Source organism: Peromyscus eremicus, chromosome 1, assembly GCF_949786415.1.
Source record: "Peromyscus eremicus chromosome 1, PerEre_H2_v1, whole genome shotgun sequence".
Lineage (NCBI taxonomy): Eukaryota > Metazoa > Chordata > Mammalia > Rodentia > Cricetidae > Peromyscus > Peromyscus eremicus.
The window spans coordinates 159,377,991-159,398,460 of record NC_081416.1 but is presented as its reverse complement, the minus strand read 5'-3'; the positions used below and the strand labels follow the sequence as shown (position 1 = coordinate 159,398,460).

General features: G+C 51.3%; 2 protein-coding genes across 3 annotated transcripts in view; one reads left to right on the top strand and one right to left on the bottom strand.

Annotated features, from left to right (window-relative positions):
* The window catches only part of LOC131921988 (tubby-related protein 2-like), a 9,678-nt gene extending 8,086 nt beyond the window's left edge, over window positions 1-1,592 (bottom strand). The window contains exons 1-3 of the mRNA XM_059276730.1: window positions 1,493-1,592; window positions 1,061-1,093; window positions 659-710 (exon numbers count right to left, since the gene is read on the bottom strand). Of these exons, the coding sequence (XP_059132713.1) occupies window positions 659-710; window positions 1,061-1,093; window positions 1,493-1,527 (120 nt within the window). The 5' untranslated portion in view covers window positions 1,528-1,592. The remainder of the gene's footprint in view (window positions 1-658; window positions 711-1,060; window positions 1,094-1,492) is intronic.
* Nucb1 (nucleobindin 1) lies at window positions 1,048-20,470 on the top strand. 2 transcript variants are annotated; one of them, XM_059276725.1, is made up of 13 exons: window positions 1,048-1,288; window positions 2,846-2,987; window positions 7,395-7,502; window positions 8,626-8,758; window positions 10,433-10,536; window positions 11,503-11,688; window positions 11,946-12,036; window positions 16,442-16,500; window positions 16,883-16,975; window positions 17,047-17,139; window positions 18,160-18,330; window positions 18,779-18,884; window positions 19,629-20,470. In XM_059276725.1, exons 2-13 carry the CDS (start codon window positions 2,856-2,858, stop codon window positions 19,739-19,741), a joined length of 1,389 nt encoding a protein of 462 aa, XP_059132708.1. In that variant the 5' UTR covers window positions 1,048-1,288; window positions 2,846-2,855; the 3' UTR covers window positions 19,742-20,470. The 2 variants fall into 2 exon arrangements, with proteins under 2 accessions (XP_059132708.1, XP_059132701.1); XM_059276718.1 differs by lacking the exon at window positions 1,048-1,288 and adding an exon at window positions 2,211-2,380.

Here is a 20,470-nt window from a genome sequence, read left to right as displayed (position 1 = left end):
GCCAGATCCGATCTATCTCCACCTTCTCCTCCAAGAACTAGGAGTCCAGCCCTCTAGAATTGTTTAAACATTTCCTCAGCCTGGGCTGCCATCCGGGCTGAGGCACAAGGACTTAAGTCTGCCTAGACAATTTGGTGAGACCCTGTTTCCAAATACAAAGGTGGGTATAAAGGCTCACACGTGCAGTAAGTCCAGAAATAGAAGTAAGAGGGTGGAAGCCAGTTTGAGGTCAGCATAGGTTACAGAGCAGCTAATTGGGGCCTGAGAGAGGGCTCAGTGGGTAAAGACGCTTGTGCTCCCATCAGGCCTTTCAACCTGAGTTTGAGCCCTTGGACCCAAATCCTCCAAGGAGAGCACCGGGCCTGCAAGTTGTCCCCACATACACGCCATGGCGTGCGTGTCCTCGACCCCTGAGTAAGTGCATTTTAACAAAACAAAGCGAGTGTGATCGCTCACAACTGTGATTCCAGCACCCAAGATCCTAGTTTGAGACCAGCCTGGGCTAGGCAGCAAGGTCTTGTTTCAAATGAAAGCAGAATTCCTACTTTCTCTTTTCCTAATTCGAGAACCTGAAGTTCAGAGAGAAGGAACATGGGATTGGGGTCTCTGAGCATCCTGGGAAGGTTGGGAAGATGGAAGAGTGGGATCGGGGCCATACCTGTTGTTCCAGCTTCTGCAGCCTCACACCGGAGAACTCATCCTCCAAGGTTCTGAGAGAAACACAGGCTGGTGACAACAGGCAGCAGGGCAGCTTTGTCTGTTCAAGAGCCCCTCCTCTTGACCGATTTGGCTTCTGAGCGCCAGTGATGTCATAGTAGGTGAGGGACCTGAGCTTTCTAGGTCAGTTATGACTCTTTCTCCCAGCCCCTCCCCTTTAGGACCCCACCAGAGGCCCCAGGCCCTAGCTCTCTTGGGAGCCACCGACACTGGAGTCCAGACCCCCCCCCCTTCTATGATTGATGGTGTTGATCCTGAAGACAGTTTGAGCCCCGAAGCTGTGCATATCCGGTATCTAGGTCCCCTCTCCCCAACCCGCTGCCCATTAGGTTTCCTCACTCACTCTTTCTTCCACGGTTCATTTTCCTGAGACAGTCTAGAGGATTAGGAAGGCATAATCAGACCTAGACCCAACTTCTAAATGGAAACCACCCTCTAATTCCTAACATCTGCCTTCGTTTTTATTTTGAACCCTAACAACCCAAACCCCAATGCCCGCCTGAGACTTAGTAGCCTGTGTTGAACTTTAAGCACTATTGGGAACACAAAAATCCAGCTCTCTACCAAGCAGGTAAGGCTGGTCCTGCTTCTAAGTATTGGGACTTGGTGGCTCAGGGTCACAAATCCCAACTCCTCAGCATCCACCTATCTGGAATCCCAAGGCAACCACCCCTCCCTAGCACCAGCTTGGAGCTCTCACAGCCTTGCTGTGATGCTGGAACTCTAAAGACAGCCAAACACTTTCTTAGAAAGGGGGATTCCCACAGGGACTTGCCCTCTTCTTGGCCCTTTTGGCCCCTCAAGGTCCATGTCCAACAGAGTAATGCCTCCAGGCCACTGAAGCAGACTGATCCCTTGTTCTGGGGGTTCTGAATTGGAACTGCAAGCCAGCATTCCTTAAAGGGACCCAAGAGTATCTACCTAGCAATATAGTTCTACATACAGGGCATTTAAGAAATTTATAAGCCTAGTGTCTCATGCCTGTAATTCCAGCACTTGGAGGTGCAGACCAGAGTGCCAGGAATCGAGGCATTCCTCCTCTGCAAGCATTCCTATCACGGAGAAGGTCAGCTTGGGATGCATAAAGCCATTTCTCAGGGGGAAAAAAGGGAGGAGGCTGGGAGTTGGGGTATTTTAATCTCAGCACTTGGGAGTCAGAGGCAGGAGATCTCTGATCTTGAGGCCAGCCTGGTCTACATACAGTTCTAACTAGGGCTATATAATGAGATCCTTCTAAAAAGTAGTGATATTATCCTATGCAGTTGGTTATCACCAAAGCTCTTACTTGCAGGAACTTGTGGAGCAATAATAAGTGAGAAAACTACAATTCCCAGAAGACACAGCGGCATGGTGTCCGAAAAAGTTGCCCTCTCCACCCCCACCCTCATGCAGGACTTTGATTTTTATCAGAAAACGACGCAGGAAACGTCACGTTTAAAAATGTGAGCTTCCACTAAAGCAGGAGAAATTTCGAAATTAAGGGAACCTCATCGGAAATGGGCGGGGCCGCAAACGCGGGCGGAAGCTCGGAGTCAGCGTGGACCAATCAGCATCCTGGGGGCAGGTCCTCTGCGGGTGGAAAAGTGGGAGTGACTTAGGAGGGAAATCACCAGAAATCCGGCAGAGGTCCCAGCGTGGGAAAACGCCCTCTGCGCTAGGAGAGGTGAGGGGCGTTGGATAGCGGAGGGCAGGGGACTGGAGATCCGGGTACTTGCAGGGTTTCAGGTCTCCGTGGTCCCGTGAGAAAGGGAGTCTAGGGACCTAGGATCTCGGTTCGGGAAACATTCCCTACTTTGAGGGCGACAGGATGAAGGTCTGCGGACTGCGCTGTAGGAAAGGGAGGCTGGAGGCCTGGCGTCCTGGGTTCCAGGTGACGAAACGCGTGGAGTCTTCATTTTTGCAAATGGGAATGGCACTGAGGATGGCGTGCACACTCGTTTGCCCAGCCGGATACAGGGTTAGGACATCCCTAGACTGCGTAGTAATGCGCGCCTACAAGTCGCTTGGGGGGGTTGGGGGGGGGGGAGGCAGGAAGATCAGGAATTCAAAGCCAGCCTTTGCTACTTAACACTTGTCTCAAAAAACCGTAGCAAAACAACCAAAACCCATTCTCCATCTCTCCGCGCAGAGCAGCCACGATGCCTACCTCCGCGCCCCACGGGACCCCTTTCCTTCTCCTAGCACCTCTACTGATGCTGTCCGCTGTGCTGGCGGTGCCCCTGGACCGCGCGGCGCCCCATCAGGAGGACAGCCAGGCCACTGAGAGCCCGGTGAGTAACCCTGCCCTGTGCTCTGGCGTGTTTGCAGTGGTGCAGTTCCTGCTGTCCCCAAGGCCCTGGTGAAAACTCCAGGGATCTCCTGTTTAGCACGCTGAGACTTCCGGTTTACCTGCCTTCCTTTGCAGTAGTGTGTTGGTGAAACACACAAGCAGACCCGGGACCCTGGCCATCGAGATATGGAAATCAAGATAGATCCCAAATGAAAACCCGTGTCACTCCCTCCCCTAAACTCCTCTGATCTTTAAGATTCTCCTTATCGAGGAATGGAGAAACCAAAAGAAGAACTACATTTCCCAGTAGCACCATAGGCAGTTGGATGCTACTACTTAGCTGGGGCATTCCTGCTTCACAGAGCTCATGGGAGGTGTAGTTTAAATGGGAAAAGGACTTGGGGGGACTGCTGATTTACTCATTCCTACAAATATCTATTGAACCTTGTGAAAGCTTTCGTCTTAGGAGAGAGTTGGATCTTTCAAAGTCCAGGTACCTGATTGAGGGCCTAGTTCTCCTAAGGCTCTCCCTGTCAGTGTTAACTGAGGTTGGCTCCTGAGACAGGTGGTTCCAAGCCCCTGTGTGGCCTGGCCTCCGGTAAGGTGTTAGTACTGTACTCTGTGGAATCTTGAAGCTTGAATACCATTTTGTTAGCGTTTCAGTGAAAAATAATAGGGCAGTCAAGTTGTAAGTCTTGGCAGGTTCCAAGAAGAGGGTTGAGGGAAGAGATAGCCAGGCTTTTTGAGATAGGGTGGAAGAGACAGCAGGATGAGCAACGTAGATCAACGAGCAGCTGCAAATCCAGGAGAGTCTTGAGTGTTGGGACAAGCGTGCTTAGGATTTTTGCTGATACCCAGAGAGGGGAGGGAAGGAAATGTTACGCTTCTGAATGAGAATTCTGAAAAGTGGCAGGTTCAGCAGTGAAGATCTGGGAAGAGCTACACCTGGGAAGGGGCTTCTGGCCTGGAAAGAAGATGGCCTTGACTCCTATCAAGCATGTCTTGAGGTGAATCAGCATTCTTGAGCAATGGGCTCTTAGACTGGCAGGTCTAGTTGGATGGACTCTTCTCCCTGCCCCTGAGACTAGGTTTCTCTGTGTAGCCCTGGAACTCCCTCTGTAGACCAGGCTGGCCTCAAACTCAAACTCTGCCTACCTCTGCCTCCGGAGTGCTGGGATTAAAGGCGTGTGCCACTACTGCCCTTGGATGGACTCTTAAGGGAGGGGACAACAGAAGTATACAGTGTTTTGGGCTGTTTAGAACGAATCCAGATTCTGTTCTGACCAGGAGGAAGTAGCTTCCTTTAATGGTCCTTCTCTCTCCACTCTGCTCCCTTTCATATGGTGTTTTAAATGTTAAAGATGTAAAGCCAGTTATGAAGGAGGGGTCTATCTTCAGTGACCCCTAAGCCTGCCTGATTCCCTCATCGAGAATTGAGAACCTAAGACCATTTAGATTTTAGTGTTTATGTATCTAGGTTTAAGTGTAGAGTTGATCTGACTCCTTACAGTTGAAGTGGGGGTTCCATTCACAGTGACCTGGGCCTTGGAGTAAGGTCAAAGGAAACGGTTGGATGGAGTTAGACCTCATAGAATCATCAGAAGGTAGGACAGGAGACAAAATTAAGAGAGCAGCTCAATATAAAATATCCAAAGGTTAACAGGTTCACTCCCTAGACGATAATAGACACGAACCATTTCCACCATGATCCATAGATTTAATTCCAAAGCCGTTTGCCAAAAACATGGTGGGGCCAATGAGATGGCTCAGTTGGGTAAAGGTCCAATCCCTGGGACCTGGATGGTGAAGGAGAGAATCAGTGCTGCACGGTGTTCTTCAATTTCCACTCAGATACTGACATGTGCACACACTCGGGAGGCAGAGGTAGGCAGAGCTCTGTGAGTTCGAGGCCAGCCTGGTCTACCAAGTGAGTTCCAGGACAGCTAGAGCTACACAATAACACCTTGTCTCAAAAAAAAAAAAAAACAAAAAAAACCAACCAAACAAACAAACAAAAAATTGGAGATCAGATTTTTCCCAGTAATGGAGAATACATCCTGAAGTTGAGTCAATAGGAATCAACAGACTTAATGATCAGGAGCCTGGGGATCAGGAGTTACCTTAGTTGTTGGGGACTGAGGGGCTCAGGACCCACAAGTTTCCTTGGTTCCTGAGGATCAAGCTTTGTTTTAGATTTATTTTATTCCTCTGAGTGCTTTGTCTGCATATATGTATGGGCCCCACATACATGCCTGGTGCCTGAGGAACTGGTGAGCCTCCATGTGGGTGCTGGGAATCAAACCTCAGTTCTTCACAGGAACAAATACTCTTAACCATGCGGCCAACTCTCCAGCCCCTGAGGAGGAAGCTTAAATAATAATAATAATAATAATAATAATAATAAAGGTAAACAGCTGGGCACAGTGGCACAAGCCTTGAGTCCCAGCTCTTGGGAGGCAGAGGCAGGTGAATCCTTGTGAGTTTGAGGCCAGCCTGGGCTATATAATGAGCTTCAGGACAGCCATGTAAAGAGACCCTGTCGCTAAAATAGAATAAAGCTTAATAAAGGTAGGATTGCCCTCTCATATTGTACTAATTTCCTTCCTGTGAAGATCTCGAGTGATTGAAAAGAAACCCAGAAGGGGAAGAGAATTGTTCAGGACTTACTTATCCAGGCCACAATATGTTGAAAGAAGAACCCACGATGGAGGTCCTTATCACAGGGAAATAACATGGAGATTCCCAGCAGATATTGCATGAGAATAGCCACCCCCCTTTTTAATAAAAAAGCCCCTCAGTTAGGGGTAGTATAGAAGGAGACCCTTCCTGTGGAGCTGAGAATGCGGACATCAATGTGCACCACCACACCCGGCTTTTATTTTATTTTATTTTGTATGTGTGTGGTATGTGCATGTTAGTGCGGGTCCTCATGTGGAAGCCCAAAGAGGGGGTCAGATCCTCTGGCACTGGCAGTTGTGAGGGACCAGTGTGGGTCCTCTGCCAGAGCTGAGCCGTCTCTGCAGCCCCAGAAGTTGTGCTTTTTTGAGTGAGAACTCAGGACTGTCAGCAGGCTCAAAGGTGAAGGTCTGTGAGCATCTGCTGCTCTGCGGGATTTTTGCAAACACAAAAAGGCACAGGTGAGCCTCTTTCCATTATTTCCAGTCCTGATTTTCATTGTTTTATTTTGGATTTCTTTTCTTTTTTTTTTTTTTTTTTTTCAGAGCTGAGGACCGAACCCAGGGCCTCTAGGCAAGCACTCTACCACTGAGCTAAATTCCCAACCCCTATTTTAGATTTCTATGGTTGTTTTAAAGGCAAGATCTCACCCTGTAACCCAGGTTACAAGGTGCTTGAACTTGAAGCAGTCCTCCTGTCTCAGGCCCTTAGTGCTGAGATCACAAGCTTGGCATCTCCCAGTGATTTTCTTTTCATTTTTTGTGTAAATGTGTATGTTCAGATTTTTATGCATATGTACGTGTGTACTGATGCACGTGAAGGTCAGAGGTCAGCTTCTGATTTCCCTCCTCCCGAGCTGTCTACCTTGTTTCGATACAGGGTCTTTTCTTTGGACCTGGAATTCTCAAAGTAGGTCAGGCAGGGCTAGAGAAATTGCTCAGTGGATAAGAGCACTGGCTGCTCTTCCAGAGGACCCAGGTTCAATTCCCAGCACCCACATAGCAGCTCTGTAACTCCAGTTCCAGGGAATCTGCCACCTTCACACTAATGCACATGAAATAAATTTAAAATAAATCATTTAAAAAAAAGATACAGTCTCAAAGTAGGTCTGGCTGTGGGTCCAGTGAGCCTCCAGACATGCCTCTGCCTCAGCCCCACAGCTGGCAAGGCAAGCAGGCACTGCCGTATGTGGCCTTCCTCTGGAGATTTATTTTTACTGTTTTCTAGAGCTTTTATAAATAAAAATATTCGTGTGTGTGTGTGTGTGTGTGTGTGTGTGTGTGTGTATGTGTATGTCATGTATGTAGGTGCTTGAAGAGACCAGAAGAGGGCGTCAGATCCCCTGCAGCCGGGGTTACAGACGGTCCTTGAGCCACCGGATTTGGGTGCCAGGAACAGAACTCGGGTTCTCTGCAAGAGCAGCCAGGGCTCTAACCTCGTGAGCCATCTCCAGTCCGTGCCTGACTCTTCTGTTAAGTGGGTTTTGGAACTCTAACACATGCTTAGGCAGAAAGCGTTTTACCCCTTACTCATCTATCTCTTCAGCTCCTCCATATGATGGTCATTTCTTGTGTGCCATAGACCCTTCCAGGGGGTGGACACTGGCAGGAGGTCAGGGGCTGGAACTGGACTGGATGGCTCTGGAGTACTCAGCCAGTAAAGCTGGTCCCGGCCAGGGGAAAGAAACTTAGAGAGTAAGGCAGGTGTTGCTCTGTCTGCCCTTGTCCCTCAGGACACAGGCCTGTACTACCACCGGTACCTCCAGGAGGTCATCAATGTGCTAGAGACAGATGGGCACTTCCGGGAGAAGCTGCAAGCCGCCAACGCTGAGGACATCAAGGTGCGCTGGACATGGGCTGTGGGGAGGGCGTGCTCAGGGGAGTTTCTCGGGGTCACAGTTGGGAAGGAGTCTGGGGACCCCCAAGGATGTGTTTAAACATAGACATGCGTTCTCAGCTCTCCACTCCCCACCTATGGAACCTCAGTTTACTGTGCCTCAGTTTCCCATCTGCAAGAGGTAGCCCTGGTCCCCTTGAGTCCTTGAATAAAACAACCTAACGAAGGACTTGTCCACGGTTCCCAGGCACAGGCCACCATAGACAGAGGTGGCATCGGGAGCATGACGGCTTCTGTGCTGTGTCCACAAAGAGATGCATAGGGGCTCACCTACCCTTCTGCGTTCTATCAGCTCTGGAGCCCAGCTCATGGGATACCGCCACAGTTAGGGAGGGTCTCCCACCTTCATTAACCCGGTCTAGAAACTCCCTCTTAGACGTGCTCAAATGTTTGTCCTCTGGATAATTCTAGATCTGGTCAACTTGATGGTCTTGAGCATTCCCGGTGACAGATCTGGGTTGCAGAAGAAGCCCTCTTGGTGCCTCAGCTTTTGCCGGCAGCTCCTTGGCACTGGTGGCTGGGCAGGGTCGCAGGGGCTTGTACCTAGTGGAGACACTGGGGAGCCCTGGAGTGCTGTGAGCAGGAGAGGCCAGGGTCAGCTCTGATGGAGGAATACAGAGTCAAGATGATATCGGGCATGCCAGGCCCAGAGGAAGCAACAGACTCAGTCCTCTGTGTGGGTGGGAGACGGAGGTGTCTGATGACTTCCTAAGGGGGATGTGCCACCTCAGGTGAATATTGAAAGACAGAATTGATTGGAAAGAGGTGGCAGGCGAGTCAGTGGCCACAGGCAAAGGTCCTGTGGTGAGAACTGACATACTCATGGGCACTCCCAGTCAGTACTGCTGGGTCTGAGGTGAGCTGGGCCTCTCTGCAAAGCTCGGGCTGCATCCTGGTCCTGTGGGCTTCCAGGTACCAGGGCTGGCTGCAGAAAAGGAAGACAGGAGCACAGTGGAGCTTTGGGGGTTTGGGTGTATCGGGTATAGAGTGGGACTACCCAGCACACACCCCCACACACACACCTCCGACACCGCCTGACTGGGGTGCCCCCTTCCCTGTCCTTGAAGAGTGGAAAGCTGAGCCGAGAGCTGGACTTCGTCAGCCACCATGTCCGCACCAAGCTGGACGAGCTCAAGCGACAAGAGGTATCGAGGCTGAGGATGCTGCTCAAGGCCAAGATGGACGCAAAGCAGGAGCCCAGTGAGCGTGGGTGGCTTTGTGCCGGGCGGGTGGCGCTGTGGGCTCTTGGGATTTCTTTCTTTTCTCTCTGACACATTTTCACTGACATTATTCTCTCTGCTTTTTCCCCCTTTTGTTTATTTCTGGAGGGTCTGTGGTGAGTTTGCCCTTCTGAGACAGGGTCTCATGCAGCCAGGCTAGCCTCAAACTTACCATGTAGCCAAAGATGACCTTGGACTCCTGACCCTTCTGCATCTACCTCTAGAGTGCTAGTGTAGGCCACCACACATTGCTGCTTTTTCTTTTAAATATCCTTATTTAACTATAATAAGGGCCTGTGAGGTGGGTAAAGGCACTTGCCCCCAAGATGACCTGAGTTCGATCCCCAGAACCGTGCTGAGGAAGAGAGAACCCACGCCACAAAGCTGACCTCTGTCCATCACATGAAATCTGTGACATGCTCCTTCCTGTACACCCGTGTGCGAAAGGAACCAGTAGCTCCAATATCCACCGGCTGTGGGGTGGATAAATCAAATGTGGCCTGTCTGCACTGTAGCTAGAGTTTTCCTGCCTGGCCCACAGTCAGGACAAATCTTTGTCACCCGCCAGGCCCACAGCTGCTCAGACCCAACCAAGTAAACACAGAGACTTATATTGGTTACAAACTGTATGGCCGTGGCAGGCTTCTTGCTAACTGTTCTTACAGCTTAAATTAATCCATTTCCATAAATCTATACCTTGCCACATGGCTCGTGGCTTACCGGGATCTTCACATGTGGCTTGTCATGGTGGCGGCTGGCAGTGTCTCCCTCACCCAGCTTCCTGTTCTCTCAATTCTCCTCTCTGTTAGTCCCGCTTATACTTTCTGCCTGGCCACTGACCAATCAGTGATTTATTTATTGACCAATCAGCAACACATTTGACATACAGACCATCCCACAGCACTGCACCATGGAACATTAGTCGGCCCTAAGAAGGTATGGGAAGCTGGGGTACAGAACAAGGGAAATAACCCTTGGAAATAGGGTGCTGTACAAAGCCAGACACAGGAGACGACCAAACACATGGAATGTCCCCAGTCGGCGAATCCAGAGAAGGGAAGGGGATGAGTGTCTGCCAGCAGCTGGAGATGGGAAAAGACGGTGCTAGCTAAGGGATTGGGCTGTGCTCTTTGGGGTATGACAGCAGCATCCTAAAAGTCACGGTGGCGGCGTTTGCACGTACCTGTGGATGTACTAAGAACCGTCAAATTGTATGCTTTGAATGAATGGTTTAGGGCTTGGCAAGATGGCTCAGCCAGTAAGATGCTTGCTCCCAAGCCTTAGTAACATCTTGATGAGAGACATACAACCTGGATGAGACATGTGCACACTCACCACCACCACTACAGCCACAGACTAATCAGGGCTACTCAGGGGGCTCATGTTATTAGGCTGTAGTGGCGGGGCGGACTTGTATTAAGGATCTATTAAGAGCAGCATCTGGCATCGCTGTCATGGTTACTGTTACTTTAAGCATCACAGTCAGTGGAGGGCTCACCTCCTCCGTCATCCTCAGGCACTGTCCCAGGCCCGTGGGCCATTCTCCTTGCCTCCTTGGCCCTCCATGACTTTCCTCTTTGCACTCCGCCCTGAGTCAGGGCTTCTGACAGAAAGCCGTGATGGGTGTTGTTTTGTTCGATTTTCCCTTATCCAGACTTGCAGGTGGACCACCTGAACCTCCTGAAGCAGTTTGAACACCTGGACCCGCAGAACCAGCACACATTTGAGGCTCGGGACCTAGAGTTGCTGATCCAGACGGTAGGGTGAGGACCACACCAGCTGAGGTGCTCAGCAGGGAGGAGGAGGGAACTGAGTCAAGATGTGGGTCCTGCCTCCTGGTGTTCTGGAGGAGAGCAGTGAGGCTGGGGCTGGGTCAGCTCTCAACGCCCTCCCGCTTTTCCACAGGAAAGCAGGTGTCTAGGGCTGTGCTGGAGTCTGCTCTCTGCACTGTGAGGTGCTCAGCAGCAGTCCCGGGCTTTACCCCAGATGCCTAAGACTTCCTGATGCAGCGAGCAAAGCTTGTCTGGCGTTGACGGCTGTCCTTGGTGTGTGGGCACCTGGGTAGAGCGGCTGTCCTCTAACAACTGTTAGTGCCTTGTTGCGGAGTGATAGCTAGTTACCAACTTAGTAGCTTGAGAAAGCGTGAATTCGAGGCGGGGGGTGGGGGTGGGGGGGGGAGGTGACGCACGCCTTTAATCCCAGCACTCAGGAGGCAGAGCCAGGCGGATCTCTGTGAGTTCGAGGCCAGCCTGTGCTACAGAGTGAGTTCCAGGAAAGGCGCAAAGCTACACAGAGAAACCTTGTCTGGAAGAGAGAGAGAGAGAGAGAGAGAGAGAGAGAGAGAGAGAGAGAGAGAGAGATTTGTTTTGAGCCAGTGTCTTGATATGTAGCCCAGGCTGGCTTAGAATTTGCCATCCTCCTGTCTCAGCCTTCCAAGCGTTGAGATTGCAGGATTGGTTCTGCCTGACATGTTCTCGGCTACCCAAGCTATGCTGCTGTTTTTATTAAGCCCACCTCACGGGCCGTCCCCTGCTCGTTACTGAAATGCCGAGCTAAGGAGGACTTTGAAGATTCACATCCAAGCCGCTACTGCATAAACATCATCACTTTGGGAAAGCAGCCCAGGGTTTGCTGTGATGGGACCAACCATGGAGACCAAGAAAGTGAAGTTATGCCAAGTGTTTGAAAGACAGGAGGAACATGACCCTCTTTGCCTCTCCACAGGCCACCCGAGACCTTGCCCAGTATGATGCTGCACATCATGAAGAGTTCAAACGCTACGAGATGCTCAAGGAACATGAGCGAAGACGTTACCTGGAATCCCTGGGAGAGGAGCAGCGGAAGGAGGCTGAGAGGAAACTACAAGAGCAACAGCGCAGACACCGGGAACACCCCAAAGTCAATGTCCCTGTAAGGACCCCACGAATGCTTTACCATGTCCAACTCCTAAACAGGAAAACAAAAACAAACAAACAAAATGCAGATGCATAACTACAACTCCCAAGAGGCCTTGAAGCAAAAAGTCCATCTACCTATATGAAACTGCTCCAAGGGTTGCTGGGAACTGTAGTTCTTGCGTGAGGAAGATTAAAGTTTATTGGATGGCCACATGGGGCTATCTGACCTGATACTCACTGTTCACAAGCTGCTGCTGTTCTTATCCACAGGGCAGCCAAGCCCAATTGAAGGAGGTGTGGGAGGAGCTGGATGGATTGGACCCTAATAGATTCAACCCCAAGACCTTCTTCATACTACATGGTAAGATGGGGAGGGTGTTCCAGAACCTGAGAGGTCCTGACGATCCTGGGGCCTGAATGCCATGGGAAGTCTACCCTTCCCAGTGGGGCTTTGTGAACCTACCAGGCCTCCTTCATATCCTGACTGGCCAAAGACGCTGCCACTTCCTGTTGCTAAGCCTGGGATCTTCCATGGAAGGGCCAAGTCTTCTTCAATATTCTTTTCCTCTGTATTCTAAGAATGGCCATGTCCTCTAACTGAGCAGACCAGGCTTGAGGAATACAGAAGAACTACAACTCCCAAGAGCCACAGAGACAAAAAGTGCCTATATGAAGGTGGCATGGGAGGTAGGGGGCCTGGAGAGATGGCTCAGCAGTTGAGAGCACTGGCTGCTCTTGCAGAGGACCCCAGCACTTGTGTGGCACTCACAGCTCTCTAATTCCAGTTCCAGGGGATCCAGTGCCCTCCTGGCCTCTGAGGGCATTACATAGAACATATACATAGTACACATACATACCTGCAGGCAAAACACCCATGTACATTAATTTTTTTGGGTTTTTTTTTTTAAATCTGCCACAGGACTGTTGGGAATTGAAGTTCTTAGACCTTAGAAAATGAAGTATGTTGGCTGCCACAGTAGCCCAGAAGCCTGGGCCTCCCAAGAGTCCTGCCATAGGGCCGGCAAGCTGAGTTTGGTTTGTGGAACATACATGATGGGAAGAGGGAACCAACTCTGACCTCCACGCCTGCACCCACACCCAGGCGCACACATGCCCACAATTTAAACAAAATGTAATTTTTTCGTTTTGTTTTCTTTAAGACAGGGTCTTGCTGGGCGGTGGTGGCGCACACCTTTAATCCCAGCACTAGGGAGGCAGAGGCAGGCAGGTCTCTGAGTTTGAGGCCAGCTTGGTCTACAGAGAGAATTTCAGGACAGCTAGAGCTACATAGAGAGACGTAAAGGAAAAGAAAAAAAAAAGAAGAAGAAGACAGGGTCTGGCTATTCTGGAACTCTCTTTGTAGACCAGGCTGGTCTCAGACTCACAAAGACTCGCCTGCCTCTGCCTCCCGAGTGCTGAGATTAAAGTGTGCACCGCTAAACCCAGCTTACAATTTTTTTTAAATTTGGGGAATAGGGGATGGTTCAATTGGTAAATCACTTGCCTTGCAAGTGTAAGGAACTGAGTTCAGATCCCCAGAACCCAATAAGCCAGGTGAGGTAGTGTCTACCTATAACCCAGTGATGGTGAAGTACAGGCAGAGATTGGCAGGTCCCTCAAGCTCACATGCCGGCCAGCCTGCCCAACTTGCAGTTCCAGACCGATAAGAGGCCCTCTTTGCAAGAAAATGACCACAGACATGTGGGGTTTTTGTTGTTTTTTGAGACAGGGTTTCTCTGTGTAGCTTTGGAGCCTGTCCTGGATCTTGCTCTGTAGACCAGGCTGGTCTCAAACTCACAGAGATCTGCCTGTGTCTGCCTCCCGATCGCCGGGATCAAAGGCGGGCACCACCGCTGCCCGGCACATGTGGGTTTTTTTTCGTTGTTGTTGTTGTTTTTTTTTCTCTTTTTGATCTCCGTAGCTGTGCTGCGCATGCTTGCATTCACACCCACAAGTGCACACAAAGCACCCACATCAGCAGCTCACAAGCACTTGTCGCACACCAGCCCCTGGTGTGTCACACACCAGCCACAGGGACATACGATGCCTCTGGCCCTGAAGGCACCTGCACTCATGTGTGTACCCACATGCAGACACATACGCATAATTAAAACATTTTTTTTAATTTATAAAGAAGTTTATTGCTGGGCGGTGGTGGTACACACCTTTAATCCCAGCACTCTGGGAGGCAGAAGCAGGCAGATCTCTGTGAGTTCGAGGCCAGCCTGGTCTACAGTGTGAGATCCAGGAAAGGGGCAAAGCTACACAGAGAAACCCTGTCTCGAAAAACCAAAAAAAAAGAAAGAAGTTTATTAAGGAAGACAAAGGTATGCTGTGCCAAGAACAGGGGTGACCCAGAGAGCTGGGGAAACGTCTGAGGCTCAGATGCCCACAGTAACAATTTTAAGTGAATTTCTGTAGCAAGTAGTGGATTTGGCTTGGTTTGGTACCAGAAATTGTAGACAAATTTCTAAACAGTCTTATTAAATAAGAAACACAGCCAAATATAGGGGTGAGAGCCACCAGCTAACCTTAGCTCACCATGCTGCCAAAGAGCACTTCTTCCGGTCTAACCTGCGCCTTTATTGCCTTGCTGTTCTGCCTTCTCATTGGCTCTAAGCCCAGCCACTTCACTTCCTTGTCACTGCCTGTCTGTACAGACCTCCAGGTCTCTGTGGTTGGTACTGGGATTAAAGGCGTGTGTCACCACGCTTGGCTGTGCCCTTGAACACACAGAGACTCTGCCTGCCATGTGATCAGATTAAGGGCGTGTGCTACCACTGCCTGACTTCTGTTTATGGCTGGCTACCTCTGATCTCCCGGCAACTTTATTTATTAACATACAAATAAAGTATCACCACATTTCCCTTTTTTTCTAATAAATTAAAAATAACAAAAGAGTTATAACTAATATAAGGAAAACTACATAGTGCAAAGGTAGCCCTGACCTTTGACTGCGGCTGTGCACATAACCCTCAGACTTTTCAGTCTTAAAAACTGGGACTCTGAGCCACCTACAGTGAAGCACAGCCGACCCCTGAGCACTCCGCAGATGTGGAGGAGGCTCAGGAGTTCTGGTCACCCACACCCATATGGCAAGTTGGAGGCCAATCTAAGCTCTATGAGACCTAATCTAAACAAACAAACAAAAAAAAAAACACCGGGCAGTGGTGGCACACACCTTTAATCCCAGCACCCAGGAGGAGGAGGCAGGCAGATCTGAGTCCAAGGCCAGCCTGGTCTACAGAGGCAGTTCTAGTCCAGGACAGTCAGGGCTACACAGAGAAACCCTGTCTTGAAAAAACAAACAAAACAAAGAAAAAAACCAGATATGATGGCACAAGCCTTTAATCCCAGCACTTGGGAGGCAGAGGCAAGCGGATATGTGAGTTTGAGGCCAGCCTGATATATGGAGTTCCAGGACAGCCAGGACTACACAGAGAACCCCGTCTCAAAACAATGAATGAACTAGACCTCTGTACCCACCAGACAGCTCCTAGTTCACCGCACCTCCCAGCCCCTAGTTCCCTGTCAATGTCTTCCCTTGTGCTTCCTGGCTCTGATTCTGGCTCCAGGTGCCCTGAGTAAATGCTACCTGTGCCCCAGAACTTGGTGTCATTGTAACTTTAGTCACATGACCAATGGCTGCTGAGTTAGAAGAGTTCCAGAGAGAGCATGTAGACACACGTGGGAAGTGAGGCGTGGGGATACAGTGTGTGGTGGAGGGCTTGGCTAGCCTGCACGAGGCCCCAGGTTCCGAAAGAACAAAAGCAAGGAATTCCGAAATGACGGGTCTGTCCTTGCTGCCACGTGGGAAGAATTCTCCAGCTGAGTGGAACTCAGGCACACACAGACACTGGGTTTCCTGGGCTGCCGTGCACACTGCGCAAGGAAGGACTAGAGCAGAGGCGGTGGGGTCGCTGGCCCCGCGCCCCGCGCGCCCCGCCGGCCCTGCAGAGAAGGTCAGGAGCAGTCACCTTCAAGGCTAAACAGAATCTGTCTGGATTATTCCGGACAGTCAGGCGAGGGCCAAACCCAGGAGCCTTGTGAATGGCAGGAAACGCTGGTGGCTGGTTTGTAGGAGACAGAAGTGGGTCTGAGTCAGACATCACCTTGAGGGGCAAGCTGGCAAGCCAGGACGACAGCCCATGATGCAGGGGCCTCCCTGGCCAAGGGAGGCCACTGGAGTTGGTGTGGGCCTGATTCTCAGAGCCCCTGGACTCCATTCTTAGGCCCCTGTTGGCTACAGAGTGATTTTTGGTTTGGTTTGGTTTGGTTTAGTTTAGTTTTTGAGGTAGGCTTTCTCTGTATAGCTCTTTTGTCCTGGAACTCTATAGACCAGGCTGGCCTCGGACTCAAGAGATCTGCCTGCCTCTACTTCAGGAATGCTGAGATTGAAGGCATGTGCTATTACACCCAACCAGAATGGGTTCTTTATTATTATTTTTTTTTTTAATTTTTTTTTTTTTTTATGTACACAGAAGAGGGCACCAGATCTCATTACAGATGGTTGTGAGCCACCATGTGGGTGCTGGGAATTGAACTCAGGACCTCTGGAAGAGCAGTCGGTGCTCTTAACCTCTGAGCCATCTCTCCAGCCCCAGAATGGGTTCTTAGAGCAACAGGCCCTGCAGGATACTGACCCCATGGTGTTTGTTCTCTGCTAAGAAACCTCACATGCACCCACAATTCCTTGACCAGCTTTTACTGTGGGGACCAGACTCATCCACCCCTCCGACCCCTAATGTATCTTATCTCATCTGCAGACATCAACAGCGATGGTGTCCTAGATGAGCAAGAGCTGGAAGCCCTCTTCACCAAGGAGGTGAGTGTGCTAGAAGCTTACTGGGCTAGACATATTTAGCCTCACGTACCCTAAGAGATCCCTGTCGGTGACAGTGCAGGATAAAACTACAACTCCCAGCAGACCCTGGGAAAAAGCTGTTAGTAGTAGCATCAAGCTGGTGGTGGTGCACGCCTTTGATCCCAGCACTTGGGAGGCAGAGGCAAGCAAATCTCAGTGAGTTTGAGGCCAGTTTGGTCTACAGAGCGAGTTCCAGGACAGCCAGGGCTACACAGAGAAACCCTGTCTCGAAAAACAACAAATTGTAGCATCAAGCCCCAAGGTCCTCTGGGAGGCGAAGAACGTAACCAGGAGTGGGTTGTCCTGAGCCTCTCAGCACGTCATGCTTCTCCCTTAACTGCAGTTGGAGAAGGTTTACGACCCAAAGAATGAAGAGGACGACATGAGGGAGATGGAGGAGGAACGGCTGCGGATGAGGGAGCACGTGATGAAGAATGTGAGAGAAGCCACGCTGGGGGTGTGGGCGGAGTGGGCAGCACAGTCCCTAACCTGGATCTGGCTCCCCAGGTGGACACCAACCAGGACCGTCTTGTGACCCTGGAGGAGTTCTTGGCATCCACACAGAGGAAGGAGTTTGGGGACACTGCGGAAGGATGGAAGGTAAGGACATGGGGACTCTCCGACCTTAATACTAGTTTCCAGTTCCAGCCTTTCCTTCAGCGCCTCTGGCTCTGTCCTGATCGGTTTGGGTCTCTGTCCTCCTCCTGGTTCCCCATATCCATTTCCCCCACTCCTCATCTCTAGGCCTCTGTTCTTCCGTCTCTAGTCTTATCAAACACTTCACCGCCAGTCAGGTTGCTGGCGTATGTGCCAGCAGCACGCACGCACGCGCGCACACACACACACACACACACACACACGCAGACACACACACACACTCGCACACGCACACACACACACACGTGCACACACACGCACACACGCACACACACACACACGCACACACACACACGCACACACACACACACAGACACACACACGCAGACACACACACACACGCGCACACACACACGCAGACGCACACACGCACACACACGTGCACGCACACACACGCAGACGCACACACGCACACACACATGCACGCACACACACGCACACACACGTGCACGCACGCGCACACACACGTGCACGCACACACACGCACACACACGCGCACACACACGTGCACGCACACACACACGTGCACGCACACACACGCAGACGCACACACGCACACACATGTGCACGTACACGCACGCACACACGCACACACGCACACACGCGTGCACGCACACACACGCGCACACACACGCGCACGCGCACGCACGCACACACACACAGACACACACGCACACACACACACACACACGCAGACACACGCACACACGCACACACACGCACACACGCGCACACACACACGTGCACGCACACACACGCACACACACACACGCACACACGTGCACACGCACACACACGCGCGCACACACACACACGCGCACACACGCACACACACACACGTGCACGCACACACGCACACACACACACACGCACGCACACGCACTCCAGCCTCTCACCCTCCCCCCACCTCAGTGGGGCTGGGGTTGCCCCCTTCGTCAACTGACTGTGTCCTGTGTCTTGCAGACAGTGGAAATGGATCCAGCCTACACAGAGGAGGAGCTGAGGCGATTTGAGGAAGAGCTTGCTGCCAGGGAGGCTGAGCTGAATGCCAAGGCCCAGCGCCTCAGCCAGGAGACTGAGGCCCTGGGGCGCTCCCAGGACCGTCTGGAGGCTCAGAAGAGAGGGCTGCAGCAGGTGACCAGCTGGAGAATCGGGGCGTCGTCTGGATCTCATAGGGCCTTTGTCTTTAGCCAAAAGGATGGCTTCAGGGTGGGATGGCCTGTAGCTCCCACGTTAATAATAGTAGATACATATATGCAGGTGGGAGCTTCCATCATTAGTAAGGGCAGGTGGGAGCTTCCATCATTAGTAAGGGCAGAGGATTTCCATGCCTGACTATGCTACTGCAGCTATTTTACATGAGGCCAGTGAAGGATGTCAGGCCCAGGAGGAGAGGATAAGGGTTCAGTGTGGGAACACCGAAGCCACAGCAGGAGAGAACTGAATGCTAACTGGTGTGAATCCCAGCTCAGTGGCAGAGGAACCAAGGCCATGGGGAAGAAAAGGGACTGTGGCCACTTGGCAGTTGTGGGGTCTTTCTGGGCTGTCAGCTCCTGTCTGTGCACTTGTCCACCTCCTGCAGGCTGTTCTGCAGATGGAGCAAAGGAAGCAGCAGCAGCAGCAGCAGCGGGAACAGAATGCTCCGCCCTCCAAACCTGATGGGCAGCTGCAGTTCCGGGCAGACACAGGTACATTGGGTCTGAAGGAGGAAGAGCAGGGCCCAGGCCCCTAAATCAGAGTCAGAGAATTGATGACTATGATCCTGAGTCTGAGTGAGGAGGGATGGACCTGGGCCTTATGTTGGGGAATCCTGTTTTCTGTGTTTAGGAAGTTCCTTGTGTGGGGGACCAGCCCCCACACTTATTAACCCCGGGAACTCTTGAGGATTGGGGGATAAGAGACTTAGTTAGAAATAGAAGGAGAGCCGGGTGGTGGTGGTGCACGCCTTTAATCCCAGCACTCGACAGGCAGAGCCAGGCGGATCTTTTTGAGTTCGAAGCCAGCCTGGGCTACAGAGTGAGATCCAGGACAGGCACCAAAACTACACAGAGAAACCCTGTCTCGAAAAACCAAATAAACAAACAAACAAACAAACAAACAAATAAATAAATAAGATGAAAACCAAATAAATAAATAAAAAAGATGGAAAAAGAAAAGAAATAGAGGGAGAGAAACAGAGAAAACACACGTTAGACTCCGGTGGGTCTGGATCCTTATCCAGACGGGCCCATAACTTTATTCCAAAGGTCTATTTATAACAATGCCAAGGGGTGGAGCAAAAGACCTCCCCCTTGCTAGTTAGACCCTTACAAACCCCTGGTGCCCAGGCCTGTGGTCCAGTCAACCTCCCATGCAGTCCTGCCGGGTACAGCCGCTAGGAAACCCAGTGGGCTCCACACCATGTCTAACATATTCTCCTATTTCCTCTGCAGATGATGCTCCTGTCCCCGCTCCAGCAGGTGACCAGAAAGATGTGGCTGCTTCTGAAAAGAAGGCCCCAGAACAGCCCTCTGAGCCGCCCCAGCTGGATTCTCAGCACTTATGATCTCTCAGTGACCCCCCAGCCCTCAAGTTCCTACAGACAGCGACGGAAGCTGGATGAAGTGTCCTTGCGGCCTCTCTGGAGGCCTGAGCCTGCATGGTCTCCTGGGGAGAACAGGGCTCCCCTGTTCCTTAGAGGTGCCTGTGTCTGCCCCTCTCAGCTCTCCCAGCCTCCAGGTCCCGGTCCTTCCTTCTGTCTCCTGGCTTCTTTACTCTGTCAGGGACTCACTGCAGGAGCTGGAGTTGAGAGAGACCCTCACGTACCTGGAGTGCTTGCTCCAGGCCTGCCTGCCTTCCTGGTTTGCTCTTGGCTGTTCCAGGCTTAGCCACTTTGCATCCTGTGCCTAGTGTCACAGGGTCCCAGGAGCTTGGCTTGGTCCCGTTTACTCTCTGTGTTCTGTGGGGCCAGAGATCTCAATTCCTTTCAGTGGCTGGAGGCTTGGGACATGGGGTGTCCTTCAAATAAACGTCACCTTTGTCTGGACCCTGGGCTTCCATCGCCACCTCACCAGCCATACCCTGACCTCCTGGGCCCAATACCTACCCCATGGCTCCAGAAGGTACCCAGATATGACTGCACACCTAGCTGAGATTCAACCACCCTCAGCCCCCGTTGGGTGCTCCTGAAAATTGGTACACCCTGGCTTCATGCCACACTATGATGTCCTGCTCTATGCTCCAGTTCCATTTAAATATAGCCTGGCACAAATAAACATTAGTGTGTCTGTGTGTA

What these genes read in the sequence shown, in the direction of transcription:
- Nucb1 (XM_059276725.1), top strand. Translation starts at nt 2,856, where the DNA reads ATGCCTACCTCCGCGCCCCACGGGACCCCTTTCCTTCTCCTAGCACCT. An exon ending in AGAAGAGAGGGCTGCAGCAG is followed by an intron (nt 18,331 to 18,778) that starts GTGACCAGCTGG and finishes CACCTCCTGCAG; the next exon opens with GCTGTTCTGCAGATGGAGCA. An exon ending in GCAGTTCCGGGCAGACACAG is followed by an intron (nt 18,885 to 19,628) that starts GTACATTGGGTC and finishes TTTCCTCTGCAG; the next exon opens with ATGATGCTCCTGTCCCCGCT.